Source organism: Pezoporus flaviventris, unplaced genomic scaffold, assembly GCF_033815535.1.
Source record: "Pezoporus flaviventris isolate CSIRO_AGI_PZ_B2104156 unplaced genomic scaffold, CSIRO_AGI_Pfla_v1 ptg000002l, whole genome shotgun sequence".
Taxonomy (NCBI): Eukaryota; Metazoa; Chordata; class Aves; order Psittaciformes; family Psittacidae; genus Pezoporus; species Pezoporus flaviventris.
The window spans coordinates 40,646,489-40,669,152 of record NW_026892550.1 but is presented as its reverse complement, the minus strand read 5'-3'; the positions used below and the strand labels follow the sequence as shown (position 1 = coordinate 40,669,152).

The following is a 22,664-nucleotide window of genomic DNA, read 5'->3' as shown; positions in this document are numbered from 1 at the left end:
CAGTAATACTGTTGCAGTTTATCTGTGTATACATGCATGCTGGCCATTATACATGCACCTTTCTAGCTACTTACATGTACACACCTTCCCTTTGTATGTGGCACCAGGGTTGAGTGTCATATTTAGGCAAATGAGTCTATTGTCTTAAGAACACCCTTAGGAAGATTGACACTCCTATCACCTGATTTCCTTAAGGTTCTTACGTGTCAGTCTATAGGGTAGAGTCCTTGATTTTCCTCAGACTAAAATGGAATTTACCAGGACTCAATACGTGTGAAAATCAGAGTACTCGTGAGTGTTTCTGTCCAAACTTTGTAAACATTAACATATTTTTGTTTTGCCCCATGAATAGCCTAATTTATTTTCCTGTTTGTTAATAGAACTAGTCTTTAATTAAAAAAAAAACAATTAATCGAAAAAGATGTTTTATGAGGAGAGATGTGAAACAATGATACCGAAGTAAAAACTGATAGCACTAGTAATTAGACTTAACTAGACTCAACGTAACTGATAGTGTTGCTTCTTCTTGTTACAACTGTTTTTTCCTTTGTGCTTTACTAAATTGCATACCTTGAATGTAATTTTTTTTCCCAGACTTGCCAGATCAAGTTCTGAGGGTTTTCAAGGCAGATCAGCAAAGTCGCTACATCATGATCAGTAAAGACACAACAGCAAAAGAAGTGGTCATCCAGGCTATCAGGGAATTTGCTCTCACTGCAACTCCTGATGCATATTCACTATGCGAAGTTTCTGTCACACCTGAGGGTGTAATCAAGCAAAGGAGGCTTCCGGATCAGTTATCCAAGCTTGCTGACAGGATACAACTGAGTGGCAGGTGAGACTGGAGACTGTGAGCTCCAGTTTATTAAGTCAAAATTCTGTTAATAGAAATGTTATTTAATTATTAACATTCTGTTACTTTAAAAGAAATTGCTCTTTATGCAACTTCTTATTAATATCTAGGCATGGTGAAATTCCATTTATTCTATGATTCCAACTTGATCATTACTATGACTTTCACTAGTATTTGAATATATTATATCTAGCATCTTTTTGATTTTTGTTTTTACAGGTATTACCTGAAGAACAACATGGAAACAGAAACTCTTTGTTCAGATGAAGATGCTCAAGAGTTACTAAGGGAAAGTCAAATTTCCCTACTACAGCTCAGTACTGTTGAGGTGGCTACCCAACTGTCCATGAGAAACTTTGAGCTATTCCGTAATATTGAACCCACGGAATACATAGATGACTTGTTTAAACTGAAATCAAAAACAGGTTGCACTAATCTAAAAAAGTTTGAAGAGGTGATAAATCAAGAAACATTCTGGGTAGCTTCTGAGATTCTAAGAGAAACTAACCAGCTGAAAAGGATGAAGATCATAAAGCATTTCATTAAGATAGCACTACACTGCAGAGAATGCAAGAACTTCAACTCGATGTTTGCCATCATTAGGTACTGCCCCTTAATAACTTTACTTCTGAGTGAAAAGCAAAGTCTTACTTATGTTAGTCTAAACCAAAATGTGTATTTAACAGAGTAAACCAATTAATACTGCTAACGTCAACACTTGGCAATCCAGTAAAGATGGCAGTTATCAGTAATCTGAACGTGACATCAAAATGTTTGCTGAAATATTATTTGGAATGCTACTATTATGTACTTATCACTGAAGGTGTTGAAGCAAGAGTCATTGGTGAACATGGCATTAGAGAAACTACTGCACTTATTTAAAGATAAGATAAAGAAACAGCAGTTATATGAAGAAAAATTCTAACATTGTCATAAATGAGTGGGTTAATTTCCTAAACAGAGCTCATCATTGTATGCATAGTTCCCAGTATCTTGAATTCATTGAGCCATGATATGTTGGCCTTGGTTTTCTTTGTATCAGTAGTTTCTTGGATGGAACTCTGATAGCAGCAGACTATGATGCCCTATAATAAGCTGTAAATAAAGCTCTTTTGATAAGAATATAAAAAACACTGCCAATTTCAGGCAGAAAACCTTTCTTAGTTGTGGAACGAAAAGGAGGATAATGTGTGTTTATGCGCATTTTTTAAAACATTCACATTCCCTTTAACAGCCTTCTAAATTAGGCAGAAAGAACCTACCAAAAAACCAAAACCAGCCAAACATCACCCCAAAACACACCACTAAATATTGCCTCTTCTGAAAAAGCTTGAGTAAGTTGCATTAAAATGACAATTGTATCACTGTCTCTGGTACAAGCCTGTGTCACATTTAGTCGGCAGATTGAATGTGATTATTTTTTTTCTGAAGACCTCAAATTTTGACCCATTCAATCAAATGTGGCAGGTTCCAAAGTCAAGGAAATATGCTGATAATCAGTCAGTCTCTCTGAGACATGAAAATCTCAAGATTTAGCTCTGTTTTTTCATAAATAAAAGCAGCCTGCCTGCTAGGAAAAACGCGAGGGAAAGATTCTACAAACCAAACTTTCCCATAGGTAGAAATGCATAGCAATACAGGCAATGCCATGAAAGGTGGTGATGGGGAAGTTTGTACCAGCTACAGCTTCAAAATAACCTCAAATATATAGAATCTGTTGTAACAATTTGATCTAGACACAGCAAAGTCAGGTGGATTATTGAAGCAAGAAGGTGGATCACTGTGCTGTCACCACCTAAATGTCATGTAGGTGGAAGATGTTTTTTCTTCCAGTCTGGTAATTTGGAAATAAGTGGTGATCCTGAGGTGCTCCTAGGTTATAATATCATTATCAATTTAAAACATTGTTCCGAAGTAGTAAGAGTGAATACATGCTCTCTATAGTTACTCATCCATGCAGATATCTCCAGTATTGTTAGCTTTTATAAAAATAATCTTCACTGTTCTATGATGTATGCTGGCAAAAGGAAGTTTTCACTTTCTGTTCCTTTACTGACATTGTTGTGCTACGCTATTCTGGCTATATGATATTTATCCCATACAAAATTTAACATGTTGTTTTCTATGTATTTTTTCTTTCAATTGTTGAACTTTTTTGCATTGTTTGTTTGTTTCAAGTGGCCTGAATTTGGCACCAGTTGCGAGGCTCCGAACTACTTGGGAAAAGCTTCCAAGCAAGTATGAAAAACTGTTTCAAGATCTACAGGACTTGTTTGATCCATCTAGGAATATGGCAAAATATCGTAATGTCCTTAACAGCCAAAATCTACAGCCCCCCATTATCCCCCTGTTTCCTGTTATCAAAAAAGACCTTACATTCCTTCATGAAGGTAAATGCACAAGTATGTCATCTTTTACCAGCTGACTAACTGGCTTTGCTACGTGATAACTGATGTTGTTAATTGCTAATTGTAGGAAATGATTCAAAAGTGGAGGGCTTGGTCAATTTTGAGAAGCTGAGAATGATTGCGAAGGAGATACGCCATGTCGGTCGTATGGCGTCTGTGAACATGGATCCTGCTTTAATGTTCAGAACGAGGTAAGTGGGATTCCTTAGAGCTTTTCCCAACTGACAGAAGGCTAGGTATCAACAAGAGGTGCTTTTCAAGTGTCCCTTGTTATACTGGAGCAGTATGAGTTGTTTTGCTTCTTGTAAACAATTTACTGAAATTATGTGGTGTTCTGAAACTGGAGAAACAATTACATTTTGTGTTTATCAGTGTATATTAAGATGTTTTATATTATTCCTTAGCTGCCAGTTACTTCATGAAAATGAGATTCTATTAGTGGGAAGGAGGGGGAGATACTGTCTTGAACGCCACATATTAATCTGTTTGAAATGTTAACATTGATGTGTGCCAGCTATAAGGCTTTAGTAGAAGTGGGAATGTATCTGAAACAGTGTTAGAAAATGTGGGAGTGAATGCTCTTTGGCTTCATGTTAGACCAGCTTATTGCATACTCTTTTTCTTAATTTGAGCTGGAAGAGTTTGTAATATCTGACTGTATGCCCAAATCAAGGCTCTTTTTAATGTTTGTGGGCTTCCAGAACTGCTTGTCCTGAGATCTGGTCTTTTTCTTTCTGAGCTTGTGATCTTTCTCTGTCTCTTCTTAAACCCATGCTTTACTCTTCCTGGCTCTCACTTGCAGGAAGAAGAAATGGAGGAGTTTGGGGTAAGTGGTTGGAGACAACGTGCACAGACATTCATTCTTCCCTTACCATTTGCATTGGTTCCTACTTGCTACCTAATTTTCTGGTGCTTTGATATTTTTTTCTTTTGTTAACCCTTTTTTACTGACAATACATTTTCATCCAGGAGTGCTTTTGCTTTTGACATTAAAAAACAAACATTGTAAATTATAAGTGATTGTAGGTAGGAGTGGGGTGCTCTCCTTTCACACCTCCAGTGTAAATTCCCAAAGGAAGTGACTTTTGGTAAAAGAGAAGTTGTAAAATGGCAAGGTTGCAACAGCTGAAAATTGCTTTTAAACTTTCTTATCCCTAATAAGCAACTGTCACAAATACAAAAGTTAAAACTTACAGTATCTGCTAAATTAAATTATTTTCATGTTACAATTCAGCCATCACTTTTAACAATTCAGGAACAATGTATAGCTTTCATATAGGCATACATACATTGAAATGTGCATGACATTTGTTTCATCATAAACTAGCTGATCATTTTATTTAACAAAAAGCTGTCTTCAGTCTTGCAAGTCACAAGGAAGTTTGGTTCTGTAAAACTGGGCTGCATATTTTGTATACAGTCTGATTTTAAAAGTATTTAGAGAGTTTTCAAAATGCCTTCTGTATACGTATTGAAATTCAAACCTCGGCTATAGTCTTCTGTCAGCATTGCCTCTCTGCATGAGCTTTTTCTAATGCTCCAGTCTTCTCAGTAGCTGGCTTACGTGAGAGCTAGCTTGAATGCTTTTCTAGATGTGTGAAGTGATATTGCCTAGTTGGAGCAGAATAGGTTAAAATATTTGTGTAATTAAAATAGTGCCTGTAACCAAGTAAAACAATTTCTTGACCCTCATCTTTCTGTCTGTTATAGCTGTTTGACTTACTGGAATGAGGCATGTAAGCTTTGACCGTAGACTGACATTCATGCAATCTTTTGCACGTTTCATGCTTACCAAGTGATACTGTGTTGGACTAAGTCATACTTTTCCCCTCTTTTGTCTTCTCTCCTGCACCCCTTCACTCCAGATCTCTCAGCCAGGGCAGTACGAATGCAGCTGTGCTGGATGTCGCACAAACAGGGGGTCATAAAAAGCGGGTCCGTCGCAGCTCCTTCCTTAATGCTAAAAAACTGTATGAGGATGCTCAGATGGCCCGGAAAGTAAAGCAGTATCTCTCAAACTTGGATCTGGAAATGGATGAAGAGAGCCTCCAGACACTGTCTCTGCAGTGTGAGCCAGCCACCAACACATGTGAGCATTGTCATTTGTTACGTATTCTCTAAGGAAGTAATTGGGAACAGTAAGTAGACAATGAGGTGGGAAATGATGTGTCTAGTTATTTTGAAGTACTAAACATCTCTAAATCTTAAGGAAATCATCTTGGAGATTAATAATACAGAAGCATAGCATTTATATAGGAGATGAGGCTTTCAGATGATGTCATGATGAGGTGCAAAAGGATTCTTTAGATTTTTCCATACAGAGGGTATGGAGGACCCACACAGTTCTGATGTACCCAGGCTATTGGTGTGAATAGAGTTGGTCATCCAGGATATCTTGGTCTTGGGAGGGAACAGGGGATTTCTTTATGTCCAAATGTTTCAGAAACACTTGAAGGGCTGCACCTGGCTGCAGCAGAGAGGGACCTTATCCTGGATATTGGTTTCATTTTGATTGAGGGAATGCTGTATCTTATGCCCTTCTCTTCCTTCAGGGTAGCAAAAAGTAGTAATTGGAGTCCTTATGATAGCCCAGTATAACTTCCGCTTTTGGTAACTATAACAGTAGTCATTTATGAGAGTTTTATTCTGAGAAAGAGAGTTGAATACATTTGATAATGTACATATTTAAAATATGAACATTAAGAGGGAAAGGATTTAAATCTCCACCTCTTTCCCTCTTCATCTTTTCTCTGTAAAGCTGTCCTGCTGCATTAATTGTACAATTTAAGCACCTTTTAATTATTAGTTGAGTGCTTTACACTGCTCAGATTGAAACTCCCACAATATTTTAACTGCTGTTCATTCTGCGCTTTCTCCCTTTTCTTGCCAAGTGCCAAAGAATACAGGAGACAAGCGATCTGGAAAATCTGAAACATCACCAGTGGCTCCCCGGGCAGGCATCCAGCAGAAAGTGCAGCAACAGCAGCAACATAAAGTAAACCAAGCATTGCAGGTCCCTGCTGTATCTCTCTATCCTTCCCGCAAGAAAGTGCCAGTCAAAGACCTCCCACCATTTGGTAAGTGGAACAATGAAGCATTCGGTTTAATACTCTGAAGTTTGTTTGTTTATGTCAGGGAGGCCTTTTGAATCAAATAAGGTTCAGACATTTATTTCTGGTAGGTTTATAAGCAGGTTATGCCACTTCATGCAGTGTGTATGCATAATTCTTTTCTTTAAAAATGGAAAGAAAGAAATTGAGGAAAGCACCCTGTCAGTCTAATCAGTGTAAGTATTTACCCATTACTAGCAGCTGGAAGGAATGAATGTTTCTGACTGCCCACCCTGGCATTTTGCTTAACCTTTCCAAAGGGATTAGTGAATTGGAGCTTTTGAGTTGTCCATCTGAGATGCGTCAGAAGTTTTGGTGTTTCTTTCAGAACCTGAACATTTAATGTGAAATTCAGGCTTGCTGAAACTGGTAGGCCTGAAGATTCACGTTGAGAATTGTCCCTTTGGCTTCTGCTTCCTAGTGCTTTTTAAATTGTTGTTATTCAGTCATTGCTACCTGTATGTTGATCGTAGGTACTGGACTATAGGAATTTTTTCTAATCTGATTTCCAAATCTGTCCCAGCATGTGTACAGAGGATACATACATTATTAAAGAACTTCTTACATATCACTTGTAGTACGATAATATTCCTAATAAGTATATGTAGCATAAGTGGCCCCTCCTATTGGCAAGGTAATTTCAGGATGGTGGTGATTTCAGAAAAGCTTAATTCTGATTTCCCTTTTTATTAGTTTTACTTGTGCTCTGCTTAGGCTGCTAGTGAAACATTGGAAGCAGCAAAATAAGTAAGAAACAATTCATTATTCATCTAGCTCTTGTTGATTTTAACATTAAACTTTAATCTTAAAAGGACTTTGAACCTCCATAGACTTTGTTATTACTCATGGTGGGAGTGTTTTGGAAAACTGCTAGGTTATGTTGATGAAGCAGCTGTAAATTATTGCTAGCAGGATTCTGATCCAGCAGATCAAAGATAAATTCTGTAGAATTCCTGAAAATAACCTCTACCTCAAAAACTGTCAGGGAAGCTCCATCTTCACTCTAAAGACTGTCCCAGGGTGAATTTTCGAGGGGAAGGAAAAAGAAAAAAGGATACATGTTGCCTGAGGGAAAACAATTCTTGATGCCCTAGATCTCTACATCATAATTCATCTTTAGAATGTTTTTACTCTTTAGTTTCCCAAAATAAGCTGCTGCAGAGATAGTTCTCAAAAATGAAAGGCAGAAGGGCAGCTGTAGGATGGCCTTGTTTTGTAAACCTGGTCTTATTAATCGTCTTTCCATCTTTTTTTGACCTTGTAGGCTACTCTGAATAGAAAAGAAACAAGAGAACAGTTTCAATTCTTACTATATAAACCTTCACTAAACAGTGAGATTTGTATGTGTGTCTGTATTCAACATAATTTAGTTCAAGTTCCTCAGTAACCATTACTATACATATCCTTGTTTTGTATAATTATATAGGCAGCATCCTGAAACACCAAATCTGCATTGTGTTTTCTCTGACAAAGTATTTCTTTCAGGTGGCCAGAATGAAAGACCAGCTGCACTAATATGCAGCACTATAAATTACTATATTAAACCAGGAATAGGTTTAGACATTTTGCTTAATTTAATCTGGTGTCAGAAACTCACAAATATCCAGGAAAAAAAAAAAGTTTTTTTTCGTGTGTGCTGTCTGCTCTATAAATGCATTGTGAAACAGAAAGATGTATTTCTACTGGGCTTCATATCTACCTACATTAATTCTATTTAAAGGCATTAACTCCCCACAAGCTTTAAAGAAAATTCTTTCATTATCTGAAGAAGGAAGTTTGGAACGTAACAAGAAACAATCAGAAGACACAGTCTCAAGTGCATCTTCACAGCTGTCTTCACCTCCTACTTCACCACAGAGCTCTCCAAGGAAAGGTATTAGGCATTCAATATTTTTCATTCTGTTTCCTTTTGAAGCTCATAGACTTTGGAAACTTCTGAGAAAGCATTTGGACGCTCAGGATAAATTATTGCTGACGCTCCTATTTTTGTCACATATAGTCAGCGACAGTGCAGGAAGTTCAGTGCAGAGTGAGATATGTGAAAGGATACCTGGGAACCTGATTTCAGGGATACCTGAAAGCCCATGGTTAACAAAAGCCATGAAAGATATCTTGATGTGATACAGGATTTGATGCAGAAGTTCACTCCCACTGCAGCTGCTTCTGACAAAAATATCCTCATCATCAATATTTCCTGCCAGTGGAAGGATGAGTGGACTGAAAGATCTTTGTACAGCATACTAGCCTATTAGAGGAATTATTTGCTGTGTCATGCATCTGGATGGGATGTGACCTGTATATAAAAGGCGGGTTTCAGATATTCAGGATTCAAATAACTAATACACAACATTGTACTAGCAGCCTCATTATTCAAACACTGGATATTTAGAATCATAGAATCATAGAATAGTTAGGGTTGGAAAGGACCTTAAGATCATCTAGTTCTAAGCCCCCTGCCATGGGCAGGGACACCTCACACTAAACCATGTCACCCATGGCCCTGTCCTGTCACTACAGTCCCTAATGGAGAGTCCCTCCCCAGCATCCTTATAAGCCCCCTTCAGATACTGGAGGGCTTCTATGAGGTCTCCACACAGCCTTCTCTTCTCCAGCCTGAACAGCCCCAACCTTCTCAGCCTATCTTCATACAGGAGGTGCTCCAGTCCACTGATCATCCTCGTGGCCCTCCTCTGCACTTGTTCCAACAGTTCCATGTCCTTTTTATGTTGAGGACACCAGAACTGCACACAATACTCCAGGTGAGGTCTCACGAGAGCAGAGTAGAGGGGTAGGATCACCTCCTTCGACCTGCTGGTCACGCTCATTTTGATGCAGCCCAGGATATGGTTGGCTTTCTGAGCTGCAAGCCCACACTGCCGTCTCATGTTCATTTTATTGTCAACCAACATCCCCAAGTCCTTCTCCGCAGGACTGCTCTGAATCTCTTCTCTGCCCAACCTGTAGCTGTGCCTGGGATTGCTCCGACCCAGGTGTAGGACCTTGCACTTGTCATGGTTAAACTTCATGAGATTGGCATCAGCCTACCTCACAAGTGTGTCAAGGTCCCTCTGGATGGCATTCCTTCCCTCCAGGGTATCAACCGAACCACACAGCTTGGTGTTATCAGCAAACTTGCTGAGGGCGCACTCAATCCCACTGTCCATGTCACCGACAAAGATGTTAAACAAGACCGGTCCCAGCACCAATCCATGAGGGACACCACTTGTTACTGGTCTCCAGCTGGACATTGAGCCATTGACCACAACTCAGTGTGTGGCCATCCAGCCAGTTCTTTATCCACTGAGTGGTCCATCCATCAAATTGATGTCTCTCCAATTTAGAGACAAGGATGTCGTGTGGGACAGTGTCGAACGCTTTACACAAGTCCCGGTAGATGACATCAACTGCTCTACCCCTGTCCATCAGTTCTGTAGCCCCATCACAGAAGGCCACCAAATTGATCAGGCAGGATTTCCCCTTAGTGAAGCCATGCTGGCTGTCACCAAGCACCTTGTTGATTTTCATGTGCCTTAGCATGCCTTCCAGGAGAATCTGCTCCAAGATTTTGCCAGGCACAGAGGTGAGACTGACTGGTCTGTAATTCCCTGGGTCATCCATTTTCCCCTTCTTGAAAATGGGGGTTATATTTCCCTTTTTCCAGTCATCGGGAACTTCACCTGACTGCCATGAGTTTTGAAATATGATGGCCAGTGGCTTAGGAACTTCATTCACCAGCTCCTTCAGGTGGTTGGATTTCACCAGGTCCCATGGACTTGTGCATGTTCAGCTTCTTAAGATGGTCTTGAACCAGCTCCTCTCCTACAGTGGGCCAAAGGTCTTCATTCTCACAGTCGCTGCATCTGCCTTCTAAGACTTGGGTGGTGTGGTCAGAGCGTTTGCCAGTGAAGTCCGAGGCAACGAAGTCATTAAGAACCTCAGCCTTCTCCAAATCCAGGGTAGCCAGTTCTACTGATAGCTTGCGGAGAGGGCCCATGTTGCCCCTAGTCTGTCTTTTATTTGCAATGTAACTAAAGATTCCCTTCCTCTTACCTTTCACACCCCTAGCTAAGTTTAATTCTAACTGGGCCTTAGCTTTCCTAACCTGGTCCCTAGCTTCCTGGACAACATCTCTGTACTCTTCCCAGGCCTGCTGTCCATGCTTCCACCTTTTATATGCCTCTCTTGTCCTTCAAATTTGCCTCAGCAGCTCCTTATCCATCCAAGGAGGTCCCTTCTGCTGCACTTCCTTCTAGTTGGGATGCAACACTCCTGAGCTTGCAGCAGGTGATCCTTGAATATCAACCAACAGTCTTGGGCCCCCCTGCCCTCTAGGGCTGTATCACATGGAACCTTACTAAGCAGGTTCCTGAAGAGGCCAAAGTCTGCTCTCTTGAAGACCAGGGCAGTGAGCTTGCTGCACGCTCTTCTCACTGTCCTGAGGATCTCGAATTTGACCATCTCATGGTCGCTGCAACCAAGGCTGCCCTGGAGCATCACATTTCCAACAAGCCCTTCCCTGTTGGTGAGCACGAGGTCAAGCATGGCACCTCTCCTGTCGGCTCCTCTATTACTTGCAGAAGGAAGTTGTCTTTCACGCTATTGAGGAACCCCCTGCACTGCTTGTGCTGGGCCGTACTGTCACTCCAACAGGTATCAGGATGGTTGAAGTCACCCATGAGAACAAGGGCCTGTGAGCATGAGGCTTTTCCTATATGTCTATGGAGTGCTTCATCCACAGGTTCTCCTTGATCCCCACAGCAATGTCTCCCATAGCTATATTCCCTTTAACCCTGACCCACAAACTCTCTGTGGACTGCTCACCTGTCCCCAGACAGAGTTCCATACTCTCCAGCCTGTCCCCAACATAAATAGCAACTCCTCCTCCCTGTCTGCCAGGCCTGTCTTTTCTAAAGAGCCTGTAACCTTCCATTCCAACACTCCAGTCATAGGAGCCATCCCACCATGTTTCTGTGATGCCTGTTATATCATACCCCTGTAGACGTGCACACATCTCTAATTCCTCTTGTTTGTTCCCCATTCTACAGACATTTGTATAGAGGCGTCTGAGCCGAGCTCCAAATGAAGCCGGCTCATTGACTGGAGCAGCTGGAATATCTCTACATTGCTCCAAGCATTTATTATAGGTGCTGTCAACTGACTGGGTGTGTTGGGATGGAATGATGCCCCCCTCCCTCAACACATCTAGTTTAAAGCTTTCTTGACCAGCCTGGAAAGCCTTCTACCAAAACTACCCTTCCCCTAGACCAGCTTCACCAGCACCCAGTAGACCTGGCCTCCCAGATTGAGTCCCATGTTCTAAAATCAAGTCCCAGGTTCTAAATTTGAGTATTTGAGGAATGTTATTACACATTGCAGGTTTCTTGATTATGGTTTTTTTAAGTGGCTTCATCAGGTATTTTTTTTAAATTGAATTTAGGTCTTTAAAAGGTTTTGTTGTTTTTTTCTTCTTGTTTTTTAAGCCTGTTTTTTCATTGTACATGTTCTGGTTATGAATAGACAAAACAGAGAACAGAGATATTTTCCTGTAGTTCAAACAACAAGTCTCCATGAAAGTATGATAACGTAGTTGTATTGCACATAACTTTAAATTATTGTTTAAGATTATAATAAAAGTCCAGTTTAATAGTTGAATGATATAAAGTTATGGTAAAAGACATATATTGAGGTTGAGTTCTCATAATAGAAGTTCAGAATGCTAGAGATGTGTTGGAGACTTTCGTGTAGCAATAACTGTCCCTAAACTGCACAGGGATCTTAAGGATTTGGAACTCATATATACTGCTTTTCCTACTTTCATATCAAATGGATAGCTAAGCCCTGTTTTTAAGATGGTAGATGGCAGTTGAGGCCTTACGGCTCCAGACTGATGGACCTAACTAGTTCCCCTCATTTCTTGGAAGTGAGAACAGTAACAAGGATAACAATTCATCAATGGCCTCTGGGATAGGTGGGACTTACGGAAACAAAAGGGGGAAAATATAAGGACTTACGGAAACAAAAGGGAAAAAATAAGTCCAACTGGATTAGCAGAGATCTGAAAATAGGAGAGATGAATATCGCAAGAAAATATGAATACCTATCCAAAATCTCTACTGAAGTGATTTTTAGTAAGATCAAACGGAGGTGGATGTTATGTAGAGAAGACATAGATTATCACCTCCAGTCCTTGTAAGCTAGTATCATGATTTCTCTCAGATACTACATGAACAAATAGTGAATATCTATAAATATGGTAATGCCTGTGCATTCCTTGAAAAAGGATTTGGGATTCTGTACTTTGCTCATAGTGGGAAAAGTAGTTATTTTTTGCAAAACACAAATCTTAAACATGATTATGGAAAAAAAAACAAAACAACCTTGGTTTGGTGGTGATGTGAAGCTATTGGTGTGTTCTTTCAGACAAAAATGCCAGTATTAATTCCATGTTCTTAGCAAATGAATTGGGATGGCTCAGTTGAAGTCATCTTGACACTTGTAGACAAAGCGGAAAATGAAAACTGCAGTTACTTGTTGGAAGTATGTTGGTTAATGATCTTTAACTTAACTGGCAAGAGCATTCAGCACAACTTTGTTTAATACTAAAACAAAAGCTGAATTTGCTGAATTTGTCTCTGACATGGTTTGCAGATTGTATCTCAGTCTGGCAGTGTCAGTGCTACCTCCAAATTATAGTATAATTCTGGTAATATATGCTATTTGGAATGCAATTAGTTAGCAAAGAGCCACAAAGAAAGCTTGAAAATCTGGCACATCTTAGCCAAGAAACATAACAAGCAATCAGCCCTGACATCTGGGCTTTATGTTGTACCTGCTCTTCATCTCTGAAGTGTAGCTTTGCAGAACAGAAAAAACTGTGTAAGAAGATCCCTTGCAGTACTTTAAGCAGTAATATTGTCCAGGGCACCTCTTTCATTCCAGTCTTGGAGGCAATGTTTACATGCAGGCAGTTGTTTGAGAAGTGAGATCTCATAATGTGGGCATACAGTATAATGATTCATTTGAAAATTATTTGGGAGAGGAGGGCAGAGAAGGAGGAAGGTGAGCTGTTGGTTTCTCAGTAAGTAGTGCTTGTTCCCACAATCTTAAATCTCTTCATAAGAGACAGAATACACAGTGTTACATAGTTCTGCTATCTATCTATATCTTCTGCTTCTGTGTAAATGTAATTGTAATTTTGATTTACTATGGTAGCAGTACTGCCAGCTGCCTGGCAAGGACTGAGTAGTCTTCTCGGAGAGTATGACTAACGTGACATTCCCTTTGCAGGCTATACTTTGGCTCCTAGCAGCACGGTGGATAACTTCTCAGATTCTGGTCACAGCGAAATTTCTTCCAGATCTAGTATTGTCAGCAATTCCTCTTTTGACTCTATGCCAGTCTCTCTGCATGATGAGAGGAGACAGAGGCATTCTGTCAGCATTGTGGAGACAAATCTTGGTGTGGGAAGGATTGATAGAAGAATCATGATTGAACCAGATCAATACAGCTTAGGGTAGGAATTTTATTTGTGCTTACTTACTTTATACTTTCATACTTATGTGGCATGTATGTCTATATTTTTTCATGTACCTTTCCCTGTATCTCTCTCAAATACTATTTTTTTCTCCACTGATTTAAAAAATTAATATTTCAATGCCATGTTTTGTGGTAATGTTCCTTTTTCTGAGAAGAGAAAGTTTTGCACTCTTGAGTATGTGATGAGGTCTATAGAAGTAAGAGTTTATCTCAGTAGACCTTATCATCTGAGTATTTAGTAGCGCTGTAGATTATCCTCTTTATGGCAGACTAATATCATAGCCTGTTTTCTAGATGGGGAATCAACTGAATTAGGTGAGAAATTATTCATACAGTTATTCAGTGATCAAGCTAGTAATTTTGCAGTTTATTTCATACAAAAGTATGTATTTATCTAACTCAAAAATGTTTTACCCTGAATATCTCTTCTAGTCAACAATAATTGGAAGCTAAAATTTACATTAGGCTGCTGGATTTTTAGGTAATTTTCTAGGTAATTAGCTTCTGTAATGGTGGGGAGGCTAGTGCTGTGAGGAGTTCTCTGAATCTGTCTAGCAGTGAGCCTTGGTCTGAAAATAACTGGAGGTCTGGATCCTATTTAGTCTCCATTTACTTTTCTGACCTGTTATTTGGATGCTTCAATCCTCTAAATGATTTCAGAGTTTTTAACCCTGTGGGGTCTTGTGCATGGTAAGGCTGTTCTAAGAATGGTATAGTTCAGTTTTGGGAATACCAGGCTATACAACCTCTTTAATCAGCTGTCTTAAATATGTGGAAGAGCAGGCTTCTAATCTGCATAGCAAGCTGCCCTGGAAGGACAAATCCCAGGAGCCTGGATAGCTGCTGAACAAAAGTGACACTATTGGTTTTCTCTCTTACTATGTAAAGTGATAGTGTCAGGCTTTTTTACTTCCTGAAAGGCTATAAAGAGCATACTTGCTCCATGAAGTCGCATATGTTTCCAAATGAAGGTTAAAATAAGTTTCCATTTGCAAGAACTGTTTAAAAGTTGGTTTTCATAGTTTCCTAAGCAGAAAATAAATTCTGAAAAGCTGAAACTTAAACCTGAGTATCAGCTGCCTCCTGCTAAAACTCTTTAAGTTATGACCCTTTGCTTCCCATGGCTGGGAAAACAGAAGGAACCTATCTATCAGTCTGTCCCCCAAAGGGCTGCTGCAAAGTTGGGTTTTTACCTTTTGAAATTACTCCAGTGAAGTCAGGTTATCTGTCCAGTAACTGTTTTGTTGAGGACAAAATTGAGAGGGAAGTGTTCTGTTCTCAAAATGGAATTAGTCATTAATGTATGTAAATAATACTATGAATTGCATCATAATCTTCAATCATAGAATTGTAGAATAGTTTGGGTTGAAGGGACCTTTTAAAGGTCATCTATTCCAACCCTCGCCTTCCCCCGAGTATGTTTGCTTTTCTCTTGATTGTTGAATTCTTCATGTGTTGTAAATGATCTCCAATTCCAATGCTGGATTTATTTATTTTTATTATTTTTCCCCCTTGTCAATGTGCGTCTAGCTCATATGCACCACTGTCAGAGACTAGAGGCCTGTATGCTGGAGCAACTGTGCTTTCTTCTCCTAGTACAGAAGAGCTGTCACAGGATCAGGGGGACAGAGCTTCACTTGATGCAGCTGACAGTGGCCGTGGTAGTTGGACTTCTTGTTCGAGTGGTTCTCATGACAACATACAAACAATACAGCACCAGAGAAGCTGGGAGACTCTGCCTTTTGGACATGCTCATTTCGATAGTTCAGGCGATGGGGCAGGACTGTGGGCCTCAGGCAGTCATATGGACCAGCTGATGTTCCCTGATCATGCCACAAAGTATGGCAGGCAGAGCCAAGGCAGGGAGGGCCTTGATCAAGCACAGTCCAGAGCAAGCTGGGCATCCTCAACAGGATACTGGGGAGAGGACTCGGAAGGTGATACAGGTACCATAAAGCGGAGGGGTGGGAAGGATGTTTCAAGTGAAGCTGAAACCAGTAGCCTAACATCTGTACCAGCAGAGGAGTCAAAGCCAGCTCCAATGCCCACTCATATAGCAGTATCGTCAAGTAGTACAAAGGGGCTTATTGGTAAGTTAAGTTTTGTTTATCATGAAGTATTTTAATTAATTTGCTTACGGTTCTTCATATTGTTCTAAAACTGCATTTGTTTTGCCTGGATTTTTTTTTATTTAATTTTCAAGGCAAAACTGAACATTTTTCAGTCTCTCTCAGATTTTTACCTCTAAGTGTGCATTTATTGCTAGGGAAAATATCACTTACTGTTAAGTCTCAGCACCTTTGTGTTTCTAGAGAGCCTGCCATACATCAAAAAGCCAGCTCAGCTGCTGGACAGTGTATTGAGAGGCTGATAGCTGATGTATTTAGATGTCTGTTCTGCAATGTGAATTTTTCTTCACAGTAAGACTCCACATTCTATATTTGGAAATCTTAATAAATGTGGCCTCTTTTTTTTTTTTTTTTTAGAAGTGTTTTACTTTATACATCTGTATGACTTGCCTAATAATTGTGAATAACCTTATTTCTGAAAATGGGATCACTTTGTGTTTAAATACCAACAGAAGTGTTTCTTTGGACTGCTGAATCCGAAGAGGTTCCTAAGGAGTTAGAGCTGTTGAATGATTTATAATCATTTAGCAAAAGAAAGATCAAATAATATATAAATTAATATATGAAGGTGTCTTTGGCAGTGGTTAACATTTTTCTCATACTGTTCCTTCTGCACATCCCAGTCCTTAGGCCATGCAAGCGCTCTACATTTTTGTCTCTTGCCTTCCTTTCATTCCGCTTCAGCTTGCCTTTCTTCAGGTTAATATGAAGAACTATTTAAATCCATTTTGCACTGACACAGCTGAAAAAGTCTGCCAAATTGAAGGCATGCTGAGACCACTGTGATAAACTGCTTTTCCATTTTCTGTCACAGTATATTGCTTAGCAAAAGCCCATTGCCTCAGAGCTTGGGTACAGATCTGAATCCTTGAACTATGAAGAGAAGAAAGCTATTCAGTTCAAGACTTTAGGTTCAGATTCACACCACTCACTAATTTTACTCACTAATTTTACTCACTGATACCCCTGGTTCCCACCAGAATGTGGAACAAGCATGCTTCCAAACTTTGCCTCTCAAGGCAGTGCTTGCCACATTTTTAGAGACTTGAAAGAATGGAAGATCTGAAAATTTAAGCCACTCATTCCATGCACTTCAGTACTATTAATTAATTATACTGCAAATATAACTGCTTGTCACTGTCCCAACATAAGCCACTGTTTTCACGATTCTTTTGCATTGAATAGACATTTATCTCTTGAGTATTTCAATAAAATTTTTCTACAGAATTTCTTCTGCATCAGTTGCATTTCAGAAATATTTGAATACAGTTTCTCAGAAACGTCTTCATACTGCTTTGTTCCATTAAAACAGGTTGTCCAAGAAAAATATTTATATCCAATTCGAAATTACTTGGCTTTGTTACAATACCAAGGCTTTATTTTTAGTCTATTAAAACTTGCATCCAAGTAGCACTGGTCCATTTGAAACTCATACTTTCAGTCAGTTCCATGCTGCCTAATGCAGGGTGATGTTGTCATCACCACTTGTGCAAGAATATACAGTGTATGACAAGCTGTGGAGTGTAAATTGTCTATGTCAGTGTTTTTTCATGCCATGTTTGCCTTTGCACTTTGAGTTAAGTGGTCATGTACTGAAGGGCCAGACCCACACAGTGTTCAGTATCAAAGTCCCAGCTGACTTCTTTAACCAAACGTAACTCCAAAATAGTCACACCTATTTGCTGTTCATCCCTGCAGATGCTTAACTTTCTTAATCACTGTTTCCTCCCTAGAAGTTCTCTGCAAGGTAGAACTTCTAAGTATGCCCAGAGTTAAGCCTTATTCAGGTAAACAGTTATGCCTGTATGAGATCCAGAAACTACATGGTGATCTTTCCATCACTTATATAAAATCATATTTAATCATTGTTCTTAAAGGCATACTTTCAAGTTTTAATTTTGGAGATAATACTAACATAAGAGCAGTGGGCAGTAGTGTATAGGGGAAGTATGCACTTCCTTACATTTTGGAACCGTAGCTTATGTCTCATTAAGTAGTAAGATTTGTAGAAAAAAATAATTTACCAGGTGCCTTCCCTCCCCCTGCAAGATGCTAAAAACAAAAGAGATGTTAGGTACAAAGCCCAGCTTCAGGATTAAGATAGTCTTGTGTCTGGGGACATGTCAGTATTCCTGATGTTTGCCACTTATGTGGACTCCTGAGTCTTGCACATTACTTAGATCAGTGTATGTTTTACTCTATATGGTTCATAGAACAGCTTCAGTTTCTAAGTTTGAGCAAATTCCCTGTGTAATTTGGTGAATTTTATTAGACTAGTGCTTCACTACTGGAAGAATAGCTAAACCCTGTCTGTGTTGTTTATTCGATACTTTCTTGCATGGTTTATTTTTCAAGACCTTATTGTCTACTGTGTATTAGTTAACTTTTGTTCTTCAGATTTTCACCTCCTGGGGTGTTGAGTTCATTGATGTTTATTTAACTTTCGCTGTTTGTTTTCCTTTGAGCAGTTTTCCTCTTACTATCACTCATAATAATCTGTCACTTTTCCTGCAGCACGAAAAGAGGGTCGATACCGGGAACCACCTCCAACTCCTCCTGGATATGTTGGAATACCTATTGCTGAGTTTGCAGAAGGTGGTTCCCATCCAACCAGAAAGCCTCCAGATTACAACATAGCACTTCAGAGGTCTAGAATGGTGGCACGGACATGTGAGACTCATGGGACATCAACTCCGCAGCAGCAGTCACATGGCCATTCAACTAACAGGCCTGTGAACAAACCTCAGTGGCATAAACCAAATGAGTCAGATCCACGTCTTGCTCACTATCCATCTCAAGGGTTTTCTGCAGAGGAAGATGGTAAATTTCTAATTGTTAGATTTTGAGTGACCTGCATGCAAAACCGGTCAATGCTTTCACAAACACAAAGCAAATTACACAAATGCGTTCATACATTGAAATTCTTGCCATAATCTGGCTCTCTTTCATCTTTCAAAACTTGCTATTAACTTTTTGAAAGGGGAGGAATTCAGTTAATTCTTAATACAATTTCATATTTGGAATGTAGGTCCACCTGCATTTTGGTCAACCAAGCAGTTGGCTTAGGCAACTTCTCTGGCAGTGCCTCTGTTCACCAGGTACAGGCCTGCCTGCCCTTCAGGCTTCCAGCATACCTAGTGTTTGACACTAGCCATATATTTAATGGTCAAAAATTATCCTGGTCTGTAGAATATCTGCCTGTCTGTCCCATAGAGCATTGCTGGTCAGGCTTATTTGGATAATCACTCACATTCTATCTGAAACTCTTACGCTGTGGACACTGGCTCTTCTATACCAACTGCTTCATATAATGAGCCCACTACTCGTTTGCTCCCTCGCTTGCCCAAGTTTGTCTGCTTCTTTATGCTTCAGCTCAGCTATAATGATAGAAAGACTATATAGACATAGTCTTTCTGTTTTTCTACAGAGTGCAAGCATAGGTAGATTACATCTTTAGGGCTAAGTGCTCAAAATTTAGGCAGGCAGTGCCCAAATTACACATTTGAATGCTTTGTTTTGCTAATGAAAGAAAGGCTAACATTCCCCTTCCCTCCTTAATGCTTAGTTAGTAAGGCTTTATATGTAGAATGAACTCTGCAGTGGAACCTGATGGAAAAAGTAAAGTCTACCTTAATCGAATTGCCACAAACTTTGAAAATTACCATGTCAGAGGCATTTAATTGTTCCTACAAATGCTGACTAAAGCTGTTCTCAGGTTTGATGCAATCTTAATTTAAAGAAATCACAGATATATATTCAGGGAAAAATGTAAGATAGCTTTATGAAGCTATTGGATATCTAGGCATAGCTCTTATGTTCCTCAGGCTGAGGAACTGCACCTAGCTCAGTTATAACAATTGTCTTATTTCCTTTGAGGACAAAATTATGAAGGAATACTTCTCATGAGACCTGAAATGTACAGATATTTAGATTGGTTTGAATTATATACCTAATACAACAAAATGGAAAAAACATAAGCACCATACAGGGTTTTTTTCATTCGGTAGCAGTCTTGTTCTGTATGAACTAAATTCTATTTTCCCCTATCCTGTTGTGTTTGCAGAAGATGAACAAGTTTCTGCTGTCTAAGACTTGGGCTTTTCTGGATCCAGAGTGAGCCACCTTAAAGGAGAGCACAAGAAGACGTCCCTAGAATAGGAGCCTTGGAACTATAGTTAAAGGATGGTGGACCTATTTGCCTCCTTCCCTGCCTTAAAGCAGCATGGGGCTTCTTCCTCTGCCCCTCCCCCTTCTGTCCCCTCTCCCCTTGCATGTGAAATACTGTGAAGAAATCGCCCTGGCACTTTTCAAACTGTGTTGCTTGAAATGCACAGTGCGGCAATCTCCAAGCTACCACTGTCGCTGTCTGCCACATCACACAGTATCATTCCAAATTCCAAGATCATCACATCAGGATGATTAACTCTGGCTGCACTTCCCAATGCCTGGAAGGGTTTCTTTTTTAAATCTTCCATGTAGATTTCAATTACAATCCTAGCACTTAGCCTCATTGGGATAATGAGATAAGCTAGTTGTCAAATTACAATTGGCCTTTAACCTACAAAGAGAGAGATGCATTGAAATCCTTCAAGGAGCAGTGCTTATTTGCTTGTTTACAATGCCTTTGTTACGGTTTTGTATGTTTGCATTTTGGAAATCAGCTACTGCATCTGCATAGTGATTACAGTATTATTTTATACCTGTAAGTAGGGTTGCCAGCCTGAGCTCCTGGAAAAAATGTTGCTGTCACATGGCTGAGCAGGGCAGAAGGGAAGGCAAAGGTTATAGGATGCTACCGTTCCTTGACCATCTCACTTCACTCTTAGTGTGCCCCACCCTGGAATCTTCAGAAGTTTGGACATGCTAGCGGGAATGGCACCCTCAGCTAGGTCTAAATGTAGAAACAGGTTCTTGCAACTGGCTGGTGATGGAAAGAGGACACTGTGTGTCTCATACCTGTGCCTTGTGGAATACAGGATGGCAGACTAGAAAAGAAAGTGTCCCATTCTAATGAGACAGATGGCAACCCCACCTTTAAGTTATATATTATTTTTATTTTTACGAGGTAGTAGTATATTGAAAGAAAAATTAACTGGATAACATTGCAGTGAAGGAAGTTGGGATGTCACAGCTCATGTCAGCTGTTAACACTGATCTAATAACCTCCATCTATTGACTTTGGCATTAGGGGATAAACGAGCCTTTAAGTAATGAAAAATAACATGGTTAGATTTCCCAGCCTTTGCAATGCAGAAATAGTCACAACTGTTAATGGCTTCATGGAACACTGCATGTGTAGAGAAGGCCAATGTGTAGCAACCACCTGCTCACAGCTGCTATTAACCCTATAATGACTGAAATGACCCTCCCCTCTATTTTTGTGTTGTTTTTGCACAGACTCCGGAGAAGTGAAGGCTGCCAATCCGAGTAGTACTCAAATGTGAGGAACTGCTGGTCTTGGATATTTTTTTTTTTCCATTGAACTCAGCTGATCATATTGATCAGTAGATAAACGTAAATAGCTTCAACTTTTAAAGATCAAATTGCAGTGTTTTTTCACTGTATCAAACAAATGTCAGTGCTTTATTTAATTCTCTCTCCTGTAATCATAGCTTTTGTCTATTTGCTTATATATCCCATTGTCAATTATGCATTTGTAATTTTACATGTAATATGCATTATTTGCCAGTTTTATTCTCAAGGCTATGGACCTCATGTGCATATAGAAATACAAAATCCTAGCTCTATCACAAGTTGCACAAATGTTATATAAGCATTAAGTAATTGTAGACCATAGGACTGCTAATCTCAGTTCGCTCTGTGATGTCAAGTGCAGAATGTACAATTAACTGGTGATTTCCTCATACTTTTGATACTACTTGTACCTGTATGTCTTTTAGAAAGACATTGGTGGAGTCTGTATCCCTTTTGTATTTTTAATACAATAATTGTACATATTGGTTATATTTTTGTTGAAAATGGTAGAAATGTACTATGTTTATGCTTCTACATCCAGTTTGTATGAAGCTGGAAAATAAATAAATATAACATTAATGAAGTCCATATTGATTCTTATGCATTTTACATGTTCCACATACTTGAACAAATTTATGAAAAAAATTTACTTCTCTGTGTATTAATATTAAAGGGAAATTGCCAAGTGATGTGGGCAAACCATTGGTGTGGAGTTTTTCTTGATATATACTTGTGCTGCTGATAACTCCTGGAAAGTTTGGTGTGTGTACTGCTGAATGAGAATGACTTACGTGTTATGTGTCCCCAGCAGGAACATTTGAGGTGCCAAGAGAGGACTGTAGTTATGGTCTTAGGTATATATTGAATGTAAACAGTATTAAAGGAATGATTGTGGTGATTTTATGTTCTGAATGGTGTGAAAGTAAGGAATACATGTTTCAACATTTCGAAATGATCCATTTGATTTTTTTACCTAACAAGGTATTTCAAGCAATGAAGATCACCCAGTACCATCCCCAGTAATAAAAGTTGACATTAATTCAGTGTCAAATCTGTAGATTTATTTTTTTTTTTTTCCAGGGGTTAAAGTCCTTATTTTCAGTAGAATGCAGAAGACCGGGTCAAAATGTCACTGCTAAAGCTATTATCAGCT

At 39.4% G+C, this 22,664-nt stretch overlaps 1 protein-coding gene across 8 annotated transcripts in view; it reads left to right on the top strand.

Moving 5' to 3' along the window:
- Positions 1-22,090, top strand: part of RAPGEF2 (Rap guanine nucleotide exchange factor 2) — a 195,604-nt gene extending 173,514 nt beyond the window's left edge. For 6 of the 8 annotated variants that reach the window (XM_061475706.1, XM_061475739.1, XM_061475714.1 and 3 more), the window contains 12 exons: positions 595-835; positions 1,073-1,456; positions 3,032-3,243; positions 3,329-3,452; positions 4,064-4,087; positions 5,127-5,350; positions 6,153-6,338; positions 8,092-8,244; positions 13,659-13,884; positions 15,438-15,997; positions 18,551-18,856; positions 20,100-22,090. In XM_061475706.1, coding sequence (XP_061331690.1) covers positions 595-835; positions 1,073-1,456; positions 3,032-3,243; positions 3,329-3,452; positions 4,064-4,087; positions 5,127-5,350; positions 6,153-6,338; positions 8,092-8,244; positions 13,659-13,884; positions 15,438-15,997; positions 18,551-18,856; positions 20,100-20,125 — 2,666 coding nt within the window. In that variant the 3' untranslated portion in view covers positions 20,126-22,090. The remainder of the gene's footprint in view (positions 1-594; positions 836-1,072; positions 1,457-3,031; positions 3,244-3,328; positions 3,453-4,063; positions 4,088-5,126; positions 5,351-6,152; positions 6,339-8,091; positions 8,245-13,658; positions 13,885-15,437; positions 15,998-18,550; positions 18,857-20,099) is intronic. The other 2 variants (XM_061475731.1, XM_061475722.1) reach the window with 2 other exon arrangements.
- Positions 22,091-22,664: the final 574 nt, after the last annotated feature.